This window comes from Convolutriloba macropyga, chromosome 1 (genome assembly GCF_964194025.1).
Source record: "Convolutriloba macropyga chromosome 1, txConMacr16.3, whole genome shotgun sequence".
NCBI lineage: Eukaryota > Metazoa > Xenacoelomorpha > Acoela > Convolutidae > Convolutriloba > Convolutriloba macropyga.
Genome location: NC_134468.1, coordinates 85,169,653 through 85,185,377, shown reverse-complemented (window position 1 = coordinate 85,185,377; position 15,725 = coordinate 85,169,653). Strand labels below are relative to the sequence as shown.

The following is a 15,725-nucleotide window of genomic DNA, read 5'->3' as shown; positions in this document are numbered from 1 at the left end:
TGCGTTTTTTCTGACTGATAATATCATGTGTAAGAAGAAGGTATTGAGAAATTATCGGTGAAAAATGGTCTGTTCGTTGTTAAATTAGTTTGTTCTTACTTGTTCACGTTGATCACACACACACTATCCATAACAAACTAATAAATACCACAATAAGGGCGGGGAAATTATTAGATAAAGAGAGTCGTAATTAAGCGGAGGTGGGGGGGGGGGGGGGGGGGGTATGGAAAAGACAGTTTAACCATCTAACCAGTTTATCAAAGCCAGTTTAAAAATCTAGCATTTTACTAGGCAGTTACAAATGGTGGAACTAACAAGGGAGGTTCCAATATTCTACACTTGGGAATCGAACACAACTTGAAGATCTTAGCTGGTCGGATGAAAGGTCACCACCACACCTCTCCTACCATTCCTTCAGACCCAATCGAAGAGCTGATCTCTCGCAAGGAAAGAGAAAGACAAAGGCAACAACAAGATCCTGTTTTCCCAGGAATTCCCACCTGGAGGAAAGACATCTACACATTAGTCACAACTCCTATCAAGAAGTCAGCTGAAGGTTTGTAAAAATTTTCAGGCAAATATGTGTTTTAACTGTTAGAAGGTTGAGAGAGAACGAGCTAATGTACCTTTTGCTTATGATAAGCTTAACTTGAAACACGCACGTGCAATACTTAAAATCCCTGATCTCGGGAGTTCCAGATTTTACAACGTAGATTTTTTATTGCTGCGAAGCTATATTGAGGGCTCTTTTTACCGTCGTCTGACGAGCTTTTTTTTGTTTCACATTTGTTCTAGATTATTCGGATCTATTCTCTGTTTCGCCCCCCCCCCCCAGTGTTTTTATGAAACAGAATAGATCAGATATTCTTTTTTTAGAAACAGAATAGATCCGATTATTCTTTCGCTTGATTTCTTGCATGGTTTTTTCACGCTCGATTTCCTGCTTTTTAATTGCTCTTGAACGAAGTTCATAGCAATTATTGTAATCGTGTGTGTCTTTTTTATAGCTGCGAAGCTGTAAGCTGAGCGAAGCTATATTGCGGTGGTCTTGTTTTTTTTTTTGTTTCGTCGTCTGACGCTCTTTCACACAGCAAAGCTGAAAAAGTCAATTTTCACACAGCAAAGCTGAAAAAGTCAAATTTTCTGAATGATTTCTTCCTCTGACTAACGGCATTTGCGCGCGTAACGTCATTTCTCACTCGCTTTAGCAAAAGTTTTTAGGTTATTTGCGTGATTAGATTTTGATCATACGTGACTTACCTCACTCAATAAAATGACTTTTGCACTTTAAAACTTAAGTTTAGTTTGAATTTGTTTAAGGTCAAAGGAACTCATTTGTGTATTAAAGGTCTCTAATAAGAGGCTTCTGCGGAATGAATTTTAACAAGCTTTATTAATTTATCGCTGAATGTTTTTTACCTAGTTTTTTGAGCGGCGTCGATTTTTTCAATTTAGATCTGTATCTGTTTCTATCTCTATTATATGGCACGCAGGTCTATTCTTTCGCAGCTATTCCGGCAATCTGCCGGCTATGTTTATGCAAATTTTTCGCTTGACAATTTGCGCTTTTTCTTCTAGAACATTCTTTGACTTCTCAAGTGACTTTTTCACGCTTTCGTTCTCTATTTTTGAGTAATCTCTATTGCTCTCACTCCGAAGTAAAACTTGTTGCTAGTTTAAATTGGTTGCAGCACATCAAGAATACGGTGCTGATGGCGCAGTTGGAAGTGCCTGTGGTCACGGTTCGGGAGGTCAATGGTTCGAATCCCGGCGGGGGAAAGGTTTTTGCACCCATGAAGAAAAATTGATCTAGGCTACAGCCCCTGAATTAAATTGCCTCGCCTGTCGTTCAAGAGCAATTCTTCTGACATTTGTCGGTTTCTGTGATATAAATTGGCTGTTGCAATATAGGTATCGCAAAGAGAATAAGGCAACTGACTGATTGCCGGTAGATCACGGGCTTGAACCTCTCGTGTCGAAAGTTTCTGCACCCGAAAAATTCTCGAGTATACAGGCCCGCTGCATTAAATTGCCCCGGTGGTCGTAACTAGATTATGATTATGCGTGACATACCTCTCAACGGCTATTATATAGGCGATCTCCTAAAGAATTTGAATTGTATTGGGGCGCTGTCTTTTAAGGTCTGTTCGCACATTTTCATGATTTTTTAAGTCATATTGGAGTAGTGATTTTGGTCACGCCGAAACAGAAAGTGGAACTAAAAGGCGAGTGGTTTTGCGGATTGAAATTTTTTCACTCTAATTTCAAAGTAGAGTAAAAAAAAATGGTGTTTGAACAAAAATTTGCTTTCTCGCTTGTGGTTTTTTTGTTCACATTCGGCAGTTTCACTTTGATTTTTACTGTTTTTTTTCGATTTTTTGGATCTGATTTTTTTCTGAAGCGTTTTCCCAATCAATTCATAGTTGATTCTAGGTCTAGTTTTTGTTTAGTCAATGAAAAATTTTTGAATTGTACGTCAGGACTTGTCCTGCTATGTTTTTTTTAATTCGCTTTACCTTTTGATCACGTTTTTCGTTTTACACAAGTCACGTTTGACTTCTGACTTACTTCACTCACTGTTTCAACTGAATGGATTTTAAATTCTCTCACGCATTCAATTACGCAATGTGGCGAATACTGTCCTGAAAAGTGAAAAGATCAAAATCAAAAGAGACCGGATAAACCGATAAAGCACGGTCTTGAAGTCATTGAGAATTAGGTTATCAAAGTTCATTCGAGTGTTTGCTAGCATTGTTGACAAGCTTATGCCCTTTCAGTTTAGAAGCTGAATTAAGTATAGTTTTAGAATCCAACAAACTGCACAAATTAGAACTTTTTTGACACTGAAAAAAAAAACAAGAAAAAAATTTGGCCATTTTCTCTTTTTTTTTCTGTTTCAATCCCGATGTGCATCAAGCGCTTCAACGGCGGCTATTTTCCAGCAATCTGCCGGCTATGTTTTATGAGGCGCCGATAAATTTTTCAACTCATTGCCGTATATGTTTTTTCTTTATTATACAGCAAGAAAGTCTAGTTCGCAGCTATTTTGACAATCTGACGAGTATGTTATACAGTGCCAGATATTAAAACAGCTGGCATTTTAAAACTAGCAACGTGTGCGTTTCAAGTAAGGATACATTGCTCTTCTCTAGTCACTTCGAAAACTTAAAATACTTCGAATACTTGAAACAAATTAGTGTATTGGTTAGCGAACTAGGATCGAAAGTAAGAGTTTCGTGTTCCCGTCTAAAAATGCTCCATTTTACTGTAGTTTCTCCTGCTGAGATCCGAACGCAAGGTTACCTCTGACGTCGATTAGAAATTGTAAATCGACATCTAAACGCCAGAAAGTCTGTTTTGTAACCTAGACATCCTCAGAAGTAGAGGAATATAACCTGTACACTTCCAACTTAGCAGCATAATACCTTAAAGAGATCATTTATAATGTAATCAAGTATAGATGCCAATTTTTTAATTGCTCTTCAACGAAGTTTGAAGCAATCATTGTAAACATGTTGGTCATTTTTATGAAAAGTTTTTGCTGGACCATTTTTGCGCTTTTGTTGTAGAATATTCTGACTTCTCAAGTCTTCAATTTGAGTGATTTCAATTGCTCTCATTCCAAAATGAAGTTTGTTGCTAATATAAAAGTAATTGTTAGTGGTTGAGTAACAACGCAGTTAAGGCTTAGTGGTTGAGATTTACTGACTGCTATCCGGGAGTTCGCGGGGTCGAACCCCTATCAGCTCAATCTGTTTGCACCCAAAAAAATTCTAAGCTACACCCCTAGATTAAAGCTAGCTACACCCCTAGCTGCCCCCGCCTGTCGTTCGAGAGCAATTCAACCGACGTTTTACGGTTATGTTATATGTAAGACTTAGTTCATTTGGGCTTGGCCCGTGGGACTTATCGTGACCCAGTCTCATGCTCGCTTGCGATAGTTTTGTATCAAGTCCCACGGGCCACTGAGAATTGGCGATGGCGCGCGAAGCTTGACCAAAGTAGCCAGCTCTAAATTTTGTGCTAAATGGTCGTTCGGATAATTTTGACAATAGTCTTAAATATTGGGTATATTTTGGTAGATTGCGTATTTTGACTTTGCCTATTTTGTCCTGGCAACTGTAATACCTACTGCTAGTTGTAATCGGATTAATGAACGGAGAAATAAGTTTAAAAAATGGGTGTTTTGGCATGGTGAGTAAATTGTCAGGTCTTTTTCCCTGCTTTGGTTTTTGTCCAACCTAAACAGCGGAAAGCCGATATCGCCAACATAGCGAACCAATGAAAAGTTAGAAAAACGAGCGCAAGTTATCTTTCGGTAAGCCAACCCTTAACCGTATGGCGATTTCAAATTTAGTAATTGCTCTCAAACGAAGTTTGGTAATTATATTAGTCCTGCTGGTCTCTATGCAATTTTTAAACGTGATGAACAGGTAAAGCCTGCAGAACAGGTAAAGCCTGCAGACCCATTCGCTTAGAGCCTAGAACACGCTAAGTATTCGATTCACCGAAACTGCTGAGGAAACATAAATTCATGGTGTGAAGGGTGATTCTTAAAATGTCCCCCTTACTCCATCTACCCCCCCCCCCCCCACACTAAATTATATCATCAAAACCTAACTTTTCCTGCAACGTCGTAGTACCATGAATATTAAGCGTTCGGTCCGATTTTGTCCTCTTTTGCCGTTAAAGTGTAGAAAACCGATTTATAATCGCATTTGACCTAAAATGCTCTCAATATTTATTGCTCTCAAACAAAGTTTGTAGCAGTTGTTTAGGTGCTGTTGGTGGTTTTTTCGCTATATCGACTTTTTATCTGACCATTTGTCTTTTCGAATTACTTTTTCGCCAGTCAATTTATTCGGGATTTTTGCGTGATCGAAATTTCTCTCATTTTAACTTTTAAGTTACCAAACTAATTCGCAGCAGTTTACTACTAAAGTCAAAGTGCGCAAAATTGTATCCAAATTTTCAAGTAAATCTTCTTAATGTGCCCTAATATATTCTATTAATATCATTTGTTGTTCTGGCGTTAATTGGTTGTGTTGAAAATCCCCTAAGATAATATTTAGAATGAGGTGAGTAAACACTTCTATTGAGAAATGAGATCTTGTCCGTTTGTCCCCAGTACCATATGAACCACCTAGTTACAGCGCACGTTCCTTTTCATAGTAATTCAATGTAAAATATTGCACGTGTGGCGGTGTGGCTGGGGCTGTAAGCTGGGGAGGATGGGGGGGGGGAGTTACAAACGATAAAAATCCGAGAAATGTTTGGGGGTGGGGATATTGATATTGATTGATGTTTCATTTCAGACGCCATTGGAGCACGTGGCTACGCAGACGTCCTAGAGATCCCAATGCACTTCAACGATATATCTCCCCTGGACGCTACCCCTGACCCCGAGGTGGTTGCCAAAGTGCCCAAGAGGGACTTCCGCGCCATCTGGAAACGGGCAATTCTCGATCAGATACTTCTTATACGCATGGAGAAAGCTAACTCTACGCTCAAGGGTAATTAAAAGAATTAGACATTATTTTTGCAGCAAGGTTTTTAGAACCTGGATATTGACAAGGCAGTGCTAGGTTTTGTAAAATATCGGGGTCTTTCCCATTATAGCCCCTTCCCCCATTATGGTATAATTACCATGATTGGGGGCTTTAGGTTATGTAACCACTAAGCTGGGGGGGGGGGCTATAATGGGAAAGACCCAAATATCGTTTACCATAACAACTTTTCAAAAAGCGTCATGAGCTGATAATAGACAAATTCAAGTATAGGAACGCATTACTGTGATCAGTTTTTCTTCCAATAAACATGGCCGTATATAATTGGAATTTAAAAATTGTTAACAAGTGTCGTATCTTAAGTTTTTGATTTTCAAATTTTAGTACGACATTAGTTTTTTCCTGAAAAACGCATGAAAACAAAAAAACGAGCAACAAAAGTTTCCAAAAACAAGTGACAGATCTGTTTCGATTTTCCCGGACCCTTGAAGTTGAGATACTTACATAACTATAATAGTAATGGCTCACTATAGAAACGCAAAGTTTGTTCGCTTAGGCTTTGTTTTATTTTGTTCACGGGGTATACGGGAACAGTTCTGGCTTAACAATTGAGATTGAATGTGGCTTGATAATTCGTTGTTAACTGTGGTGGTGGTGTGTTTGTGAAGGCTGCTTTTTGCTCCATGTGGGAAAAAGGGCAATGGTCTTGTTCCCCGCAGCCATTGACCCAAACTCATCTGTCGAAGGTAACAAAAACAACAAGCAAACAAACATATCCTTATCACGAATGTGCTTGATTGCATGCTTCGTGTAGTGCCGCACCTCAAGTTTCGCAGAATTTGCATGTGTGGAATTGGAAATTGATAGCATACCCTGCATAAGCGAATTGCATTAGTAACCGTAGTTAGTTTTTCAGATTCAAATCTCGAGAGACAGTTTTCTGTTTCAGTCAATTTAGCTAGTTTTCCGTTTCAGGCACCCTCACCCCTCCCCCCCCCCCCCAAAAAAAAAAAAACTACTGGACTGTATAAGCATAAATTTATGGCGGAAAACAAAATTTTAGTTGGTTTTGCTCCCCCTCCCGACTTTTTTGCCCCCTAATTTTACCCCCACCCCCTTTCATGTCCCTCCCTCGCCCATGAAAGATCGGCTCCCTAAGTTTAAGCTAGCGACTACTAACTCCAACTCCGTGATTTAGAGCAATTGGCCAGACGTTAGTCGGTTATGTTCTGTCACATGCAAGCCATATATTTTATGCTTAGACTAGTTGCCTGATGAATCGACTATTATTTAGCTAGTCCTTTGTATTGGGGCGCTGTTTTTTTTAAAAGATGTGCACGCATCATATCCTATTCAAATTGTTGCTTTGGTAAGCTCTTTTTATTTGATGGTTTCCTCCTTTCAAAGGAAAGATATTTTGTTCACTTTTGTAACCTATTTCAGCTGAATGCGGTGCCTGGCGTCATGTATGAACGCTTTAGAGAAAATTTTTTGTCGTGATGACTTTTAGTCAACCTACTCATTCGTTTCCGTGTCTTATTGTTTTGCTCTTACGATGAGTCTGCAGGGGCATAGGATATTAGGCGAAAACTAGATTAAGCAAGCACGATTTTTGTAGGCATTAGGCGAAAATTTTGAACTTAAGATTTGAAGACATTAAGGTGAATACCAATTAAAAGACTTAAAGATGGTATTCCAAAATCCACTTAGCGCTATAGAGTTTTCAGCTGTCCCTAACAATTGTCCTTACATAGAGATGATTTAACAGAGCACATATAAATTGCATTGCTTCCTTTGAAATGTTTGCATCATTTATACAGCCTTCGGTAATATTCGGGCAAAAGAATGTGCGAAAAAATTACGGGAAAAGAGTAGAGAACATATCAAAAAAGTTCTTACCGCTTTATTCTGAATAGTTTAAAGCTATAGAAAGGTTTGAAAAAAATGATGCCATAAATGCTGTTTGAAGATCAAATGAAATGCTCAATATTGTTTTAAAAAATTGTGACTTTTTTGTAATCTATTATCATGCAGGTACATTTCCTGAGAAAACTTGAGTACTTTATAGCGCTATGGAGATTTTGAAGTACTGCTTTTAAAAGGATTATTTGGTATTCGCTTAATGTCCACAAAATTTTAGTTCACCTTTTTCACATAATGGGTTCAAAAAATATATTCGCCTATCGAGTTTTCGCCTAATATCCCACCCCCACTCTGCTCTCTCTCTCTCTCTCTCTCTCTCTCTCTCTCTCTCTCTCTCTCTCTGACTGGCGGAATTCATGTCAACTTAGGTTGTCTGAATCGCTTCCAATTTTGAAAGAGGGAAACTTATTAGAACAGTTATTAACTGGGCTGTCTTTTTTTTATCGCTGTAAGTTGTAAGCTGTATTGCTGTGTTCTTGGGGTTTTTCGTGCAGATTTATTTTTCACATTTGCATGCCGCTATTTCGAGGCTCTATATTCCAGTTTTAGACGAATAAGTTTGCGATGAACTGCGTTATTAGTTTTTTATCGTAAGTATTTTTAACCTCTCTTTAAAAGGCTTCAACACATTCAGGTCACTCGAGATTAATATGAAATGCCTTTTAACTCAAATAATGCAGAACTACGCAATGAAGGGTGGAAACAGTTAGGCTGCGTGCGCTTTTTTTGCTTTGGCAATATTTTAAGTAAGACAAATATTTTTAACAAAAAAAAAACAATTTTTCATTAGTTTGATGGATTTTTTCGACAACTTTGCTTACTCTGTTTGCTATTCGAGTTTTCTTTGCAACTGTATCGGCTGTCTGTCGGCTATGTTTTTAATAAAGACATCACTATGGCTGTACTTTGTAAAAAGGTTCTGGTTATTGGTCTTGTCACTTCTTTTTTGATCTCAGTTCTATAACTCCCTTTTTAGTCTATTTATCCATTTTGATTCAACTGTCAAGTATTTCTGCTTTTTTGCAAATTGTTGAGGTCGTTTTCAACGCTTAAAAGATGATCTAAAATCTTAATGAGGCGCTATTAAGTGAGCAATAAGCGATCAATGATTTCCCGATTGTGTTGTTCTGTGTTCTGCACTAAATAAAATGTTCTTGATCTGCTGTTGACTCAATTGCGGATCTTCAATTTGTTCTCTTTTTGTGCACTCTGTGAGCTGTGATATTCAAACGCTTCTAAAATAATATGTGTATGAAAAAATTTTCCCATAGAAGTGCCCCTGGAGGAGCATTTAACCACCGTTGTCGGACGCTTATCAAGAGAAATATCTTAGCTATAGGTTTCATGAAATGTCATTGTCTTGAAAGGTCACAGTGATCTGCGTCTACAGCCCAAAAAACTGCTCATTACCCCTAGCCGCGTGTGCACGTGTTACCCCCCCGCACCATATCCCCCCCCCCCCCCCCCCCTCCCCCCAGAGGTGCACGTGATATTTTACATTCTAACGTGTTATATAACAAAACATAATTTGTAAGTGGGGGTCATTTAAAAAAAAGCACCGGGGTAGGTACAGAATCAATCCTAATTTCATTTACGGCAAGCTGGCAGTTGCTGTGCAGCCAGTTGGAATCAATTTTTTAAACAATGAGAGGTTGGCGCTATTTCGAATTGTTAGAGTTCCACTTTAAACTCACCGAAATGGAGTCCTATTCAAATATTTACCTCCAATCCAATCTCAATTCCGTCAAGATCGATTTCTCCCATTGTTCCCTAGGAGGAGAGTTAGTCTAGTGTGTACTGTCCATTACTATGCGCAGTCTATTCCCAGTAGGTGAAGTGTGAGGGATTGTCTCACTGTGTGTTGCGTCAACCTAATCAATAATTCAAAATGCAATTCTACTCGAAAGGTGGCCAAAGCTCGACTGCTTGGATCTTAAATGCATGGTAGACTTCAACTCTTTTTATGGTGTTGTAACGTATGTGAATAGTTTTACATGCATCTATAATGTGATCTGATTTTGATGCTCTTTATTACCTCAGTGCCTTGAGACTTTTTAGTACAATCATGTTCGAGGTCAAGAAAAAGGGACCAGTCTGTCCCATTTTGTACTAGCATTCTAACCTTAGTGGGCATGAGCTTATACCCTAACCCCATTTCCTATTTAACTGCCGTTGCTAATAGAGCTGCTATGATGGAAGGACCCAGGAAAGTTTTTTTGCGCGCAAAATATGTAAATAATAAAGGGTGATACGTTCACTCTTCCTAGAAAAGCGGTGAACTCAAATGTTGACTCAAATTCATTGGTTCTGCTGCTTACGATAGTTTTGCTGACTGTCATGCACTACGATGCGAATTGTTATAAACTTAAGTGTAACATGGACTTAATAATTGGCTTTTCAAAGCATTAAAAAGTTGCGTCACCATATCCCCTCATAGAAATCAATAAATATGCGCGAAACAATTTTTAGGTCTATACTGATCTCTGGGATTTTATGAGCCAAAGTCGATTGTTGATTTCATCCGTTTATTGTGAGCCACATCGTTCAACCAGTTTTATAGATTGAAGGTTTTTTTAATTGCTCAAACGAAGTTTGTAGCAATTACATTAGTCTTGTTGGTCTTTTTATGCAAATTTTTTCGCTTGACCGATTTTCGTCTGACGCATTTGACTTTTCGTCCGTGAAACCGGGATAAACAGGTGGCGCCCAGCGGGTATTAAGTCTAATTAGAGGCCCTTAGGCGCGTTTAGTAGTCCTTCAAGTGCTTAGTGTGGTGAAGCTATTTGGAAATCCGTAGTTTAAGGTTAAACGGTCTTTTTTAGGACTTTTTGAGCCCAAAATGTTGCAATTTTTCGTTTTTTTCATTTTTCGAAATTTTTGTTGGACCAGTCTAAAATTGAGTCTGGTCAAAGTTGATCAAGGTCTTTTGCAAGTCATAAGTACTTTTTATGACCATTTTAAGAGCTATGTGTTTTGGTAATCCAAACAAAAACGCAAATTTATACTAATTTTCACAATTTTTTTCAAGCTTTTTAAAAATTTTTTTAATCAATTTTTGAGTTTTGTCAGCCCTAGGCGTAAAGGAACCTCCTGTAGGGTTTGAAAATAGATTATTGTATCGTTTCTAGTGGTAAGGGAATAGTTTTCAACATTTTATCATCACGAATTTTAGCATTTTTTAATAGCCGCACAACGATAGTTGGGGCTATTATTGGCCTTCTCTTGGTTTTTTATTTCGTCAAGATTTTTGTTTCGAGCATATGACGTCACAACTACTTCAAATCTGCTTTTTGTTCATGCGCTCATGGAATTTCAACAGAAGTGCGTGCGTGACGTCATTTTTTGCTCTTAGTGGAGCGGGTTTTTTGTTCATTTGCGTGATTAAATTTTTGGTCACACATGACTTACCTCACTCTCAAAAATGACTCCCTCACTTTGAAATTTCCTTTAATTCGAAGAGATAAGGTCAAATGGGTGTATGTGTCACTCTAAATGAAGGCAGCAATAACTTATACAGATTTTTAAAGTATAACGTATCAGCGCTCAATGAAAAGCCGTATTTTTTGGTCTGTCTTTTTACTGTTTTTTAGACTGCATATCTGCGAAGCTATTGCGGCTATTTTCTGGCAATCTTCCAGCTATGTTTTTACAACACTTGCATTTTTTTCATATTTTTTGACATTATTCAAGTTATTTCAGACCCAGGAGCCAGAAAGCATCATTAAGGATTGGATGATAAGTTACTGAAAAATTTTTATAGGCCATGGAATAGGTTTCAACTTTTGAATATCACAAATGTTAGATATTTTTTTTATTAAAACTTTTCGTTTTTTCAAAAATTTTTGGCATTTTTTCGGTTTCTCCAGCCTCAAGTGCCAAGGAAGCTCCTATAGATATTGATAATAGGTTACTGTGTGGATTTTATCACAAATTCCAGCATCTTTTTGATAAAAATTGCATTGTTTCTTCAATTTTTTTGACATTGTCATTATTCAGGCTTTTTTCTGCAATTTCAATTTTTTAAAATTGTTTGTCATTTAAGTTTTCTGGAGCCTCAAGAAAAGAGCCAAGGAACTTCCTCCAGAGTTTGATAATAGGTTACTGCTTTTTTTCTAGATGTAATGGAATGTTTTTCAAGATTTTAGTGTCACGAATTTGAGCAATTTTAAAAAATATTTGCAATTTTTTGAATATTTTGATTGGTTTTCTTTTATTTAGGCAGCAGGGCCAGGGACCTCCTTAGGTTTGATAATAAGCTGCTGCATAGTTTCTGGATTGGTTATAATCATTTCAGTGTCCCGAGATTGGCCATTTTTTGATAAAATTTAATTTTCCAGTTTTCGGATAATTATTACATGTTCCAAGTTTATGCATCCTTATGAGCCAGTGGAAATATTTAAGGCTTGAAATAGGAATGCTGGATAGAAAATGAAATGTTTCTAAAGATCTTTTTATCACCAATTTACCAAGATTTTGTTAAAATTTTTTAAAATTTTTGAATATTTTTGTCCTTTTCTGGGTTTAACGATGATTACTGGCAACGAAACTTTTGAAATCTTGCAGATGGTTTAGATGACATAACTGCAGAGACAAAAACTTTGTGAATGTTGTCACTGCAAAATCTGGAAACTGTTAGCGTCGACTCTCATCATGGAAAATTATCCTAGCTCTCTGTCTCTCTTTTTCTCTCTCTCTCTCTCTCTGTCGGTAGGGGTTTCTTTCCTTCTCTTTATCGTTCGCGTTTTATCTCTCGCACTCTATCTCTCTCTCTTTTTCCTTAACTCTTTTGTTGATACTACACTTCAGCTGCTGTAATGTGGCGTGATATCATCTAATATCCTCCCCTCACGCCCCTTCTATAAAGCTAAAGCTAGCCTCTCTAAACCGTGGCTAGCTAATGACGAAGCCAACCGCTCGCCGGTCGTTTGAGAGTAAATCGCCCGACTTTAGTCGGTTAAGTAGAAACCCTTAACTGTTTCATTCTGTTCAATTTTTTCAATAGCGTTTGTCCTCACATGCTCCATTTAATATTTAGTTTAATTGGGTAGCCCATGCTTTACTACTTTTGAATCGAGGTTTTTAATTGCTCTCGAGTTAGAAGGAATTATTGTAAGCGTGTTTTCTATGCAAAGTTTTCGCTCGAACGTTTTTGCGGTTTTCTTCTGGAATAATCTTTGACTTTCCAAGTGGCTTATTCACGCATTTCTGACTTTTTGAGTGATTTCAATTGCTCTTACTCCGAAATAAAGTTTGTTGTGCAAACAAAACCGATAGAGAAAACAAAGGGATCTGTTCGATTTGTGCCCCCCCCCCAGTACTTTACGCGCCCCCAGTTACAGAGCAGTTGTCATTACATAGTATGTCATTATGTAAAAATATGGCACTTTCATCTGGGGGTGCAAATAATATGCAACACTAAGCTGGGGGGGGGGGGCACAAACGGAAAGCGATAGAGAAACGATGACAAGGCCCTGATAGCTTAGTGGTTTATGGCTCTGTCGAGGTGAAGGAATCGGACTCAGGAGGTCGAAGTTCGAACCCTACCTTCGTCTGATATTTTTGCACCCCTAAAGAAAAATGTACGCCCCGCCTGTCATTCAAGAGCATTTTTCCGAGCAGCCGGTTTTTGTTAAATGTTAAGGGTCTTGTTGGTCTTAAAAATTTTTCTGGATCCCAAAGCCTTATAAACAAATTAGGTTTGAGGGAAGTAAACTATAGCCCACATTTAGTTTTTTCAGCTTATTTTGTCATATATTTTTAGAAAGCGATTGATTGCTCTCAAATGAAGTTTGCAGGAAGTTTATTAGTACTGCTGTCTTTTTTATGCAATTTTTCGCTTGACCGAATTTTTGTCTGATGCTTTTGACTTTACGTCCTCGAGATCGCGATAAACAGGTAGAGCCCGGAGGGCATTGAGTGGCTGATTAGCTGTCTTAGAGCGTTACTATTCTTTAAGTATGGATTCAACGAAACTGTTGATTAGACAGCTTCATGTTGTGAGGGGTGCTTCTCAGTGAGGCCTTCCTCCTGACTCCACCGCCATCTAACCGTTACACCGCACGAGCGGCCCCCCTCCACCCACAGACCGATAGGCGATTTTTAGAAATTTGAAACCCTTCCCTAAGCCCCCACCTCTACTGGTGATTGGGACCCCCCTCCTCGTCCAGTCCCCTGTTTTTATGCTTGTCTCATTTTATCGCTAACTTTTATGCTTAAAATTTTGTATTAGTTTTAGTTTTGTGGATATTGGCGCCACAACATTTAGCAAAACTTTAGTAGTCTGTTCTGGTTTTTAGTTCTCAAATACTATCTGTTGTTTTCCCTGCTGGGATCTCATATTTGAAGCTATTTTATTTTTTGCAGTTTGTGATCGAACACCTTGGTATTCAACGCGCTGATCCTGACCGTATATACCCTTTAATTAATAGCCGCCGTCAGCCTCTCAACGGCTATTATCTAGGTGCTCTCCTTTTAACAATTCAAAGAATTTGAATTGTATTGGGGCGCTGTCTTTTTTTAAAGATATGTTCACACATTTTCATTATTTTTGAAGTAAAATTGGAGTAGTGATTTTGGTCACGCCGAAACAGGAAGTGGAGTGAAAAAGCGAGTGGTTTTCCGGCGTGAATTTTTTTTTGCTCTAATTTTAAAGTAGAGTGAGAAAACGGTGTTTGAACAAAAATTCGCTTTCTCGCTAGTGGTTTTTGTTCACATGCGGCAACTTCACTTTGATTTTTACTGTTTTTTTATTTTTTGAATAGGATTTTTTCTATATAGTTTTCGCAATCTTTTCATACTTCATTCTAGGCCTAGTTTGTTTTTGTTTTTGTTTTAACTAAATTTCCATTTCTCGCTGGTGGTTTTTTGTTCACACACGGCATTTTGACATTTATTTTTTTTTTAATTTTTGTGATCTGATTTCTTTAGAAATGGTTTTGCCAGGTCACTCATACACCATTCTAGGTCTAATTTTTTGATTATTCAATGAAAATTCTTTGAACTGTACGTCACGATTTGTCCTGCTATGTTTTAATTTTCTTTACCTTTTGATCTCGATTTTCGTTTGACATAGATCACGATTTTCACGTTTGACTCGTGACTTGCTTCACTCACTTTTTCAACTGAATGGATTTAAATATCATTCAATTACGCAATGTGGTGAATACGTACATTGTCAAAACAGCAAAATCAAAAGAAACGGGAGAAACTAATAAAGCCCGGTCATTAAGTCATAGTGCATTAGGTTTTCAAAGTTCATTAGAGCGATTGCTAGCTGACATTGGTATGATGCTTAATAGCTTATACTTTAATTAATAGTCGCCGTCAGCCCTTAACGGCTATTATTTAGGTGCTCTCCTTTTTTTTACAATTCAAAGAATTTGAATTGTATTGGGGCGCTGTCTTTTTAAAGATTTGTTCACACATTTTCATTTTTGTAGTAAAATTGGAGTAGTGATTTTGGTCACGCCGAAACAGGAATTGGAGTGAAAAAGCGAGTGGTTTTCCGGCGGAAATTTTTTTGCTCTAATTTTAAAGTAGAGTGAGAAAACGGTGTTTGAACAAAAATTTGCTTTCTCGCTAGTGGTTTTTTGTTCGCATGCGGCAATTTCACTTTGATTTTTACTGTTTTTTTAATTTTTTGAATGGGATTTTTTTCTAAATAGTTTTCCCAATCCTTTCATAGTTCATTCTAGGCCTAGTTTTGTTTTAACCAAATTTCCATTTCTCGCTAATGGTTTGTTCACATACGGCATTTTGACAATGATTTTTTAAAATTTTTGTGATATGATTTCTTTTGAAATGGATTTCACAGTTCACTCATATACTTTTCTAGATCTAATTTGTTGTTTAGTCAATGAAAATTCTTTGAATTGTACGTAAGGACGTGTCCTGCTATGTTTTAATTTTCTCTACCTTTTTATCTCGGTTTTCGATTTTCGTTTGACATTGATCACGATTTTTGTTTTACTCGTGACTTGCTTTACTAACTTTTTCAACTGAATGGATTTAAAATTCCTTTAATTACGCAATGTGGTGAAAACGTTCAATGTCAAAAGAGCAAAATCAAAAGAAATGGGAGAAACTAATGAAGCCCGGTCATTAAGTCATAGTGCATTAGGTTTTCAAAGTTCAATAGAGCGATTGCTAGCTGACACTGGTATGAAGCTTAATAGCTTTCAGTTTAAGAGCTGAATTAAATATAATTTTATAATCTAACTGAAAATTCACACCAAAGTAGAGGACTTTTTTGACATCGCATCACTTTTTTGACAGTGAGCGTTAAACGCGTCAATT

The 15,725-nt window shown here is 37.6% G+C and overlaps 1 protein-coding gene across 3 annotated transcripts in view; it reads left to right on the top strand.

Moving 5' to 3' along the window:
• LOC142343734 (TBC1 domain family member 1-like) overlaps positions 1 to 15,725 on the top strand; it is a 56,733-nt gene that overhangs the window by 18,273 nt on the left and 22,735 nt on the right. For 2 of the 3 annotated variants that reach the window (XM_075395196.1, XM_075395198.1), the window contains exons 9-11: positions 292 to 556; positions 5,316 to 5,513; positions 6,176 to 6,253. In XM_075395196.1, the coding sequence (XP_075251311.1) occupies positions 292 to 556; positions 5,316 to 5,513; positions 6,176 to 6,253 (541 nt within the window). The remainder of the gene's footprint in view (positions 1 to 291; positions 557 to 5,315; positions 5,514 to 6,175; positions 6,254 to 15,725) is intronic. The other variant, XM_075395197.1, reaches the window with a different exon arrangement.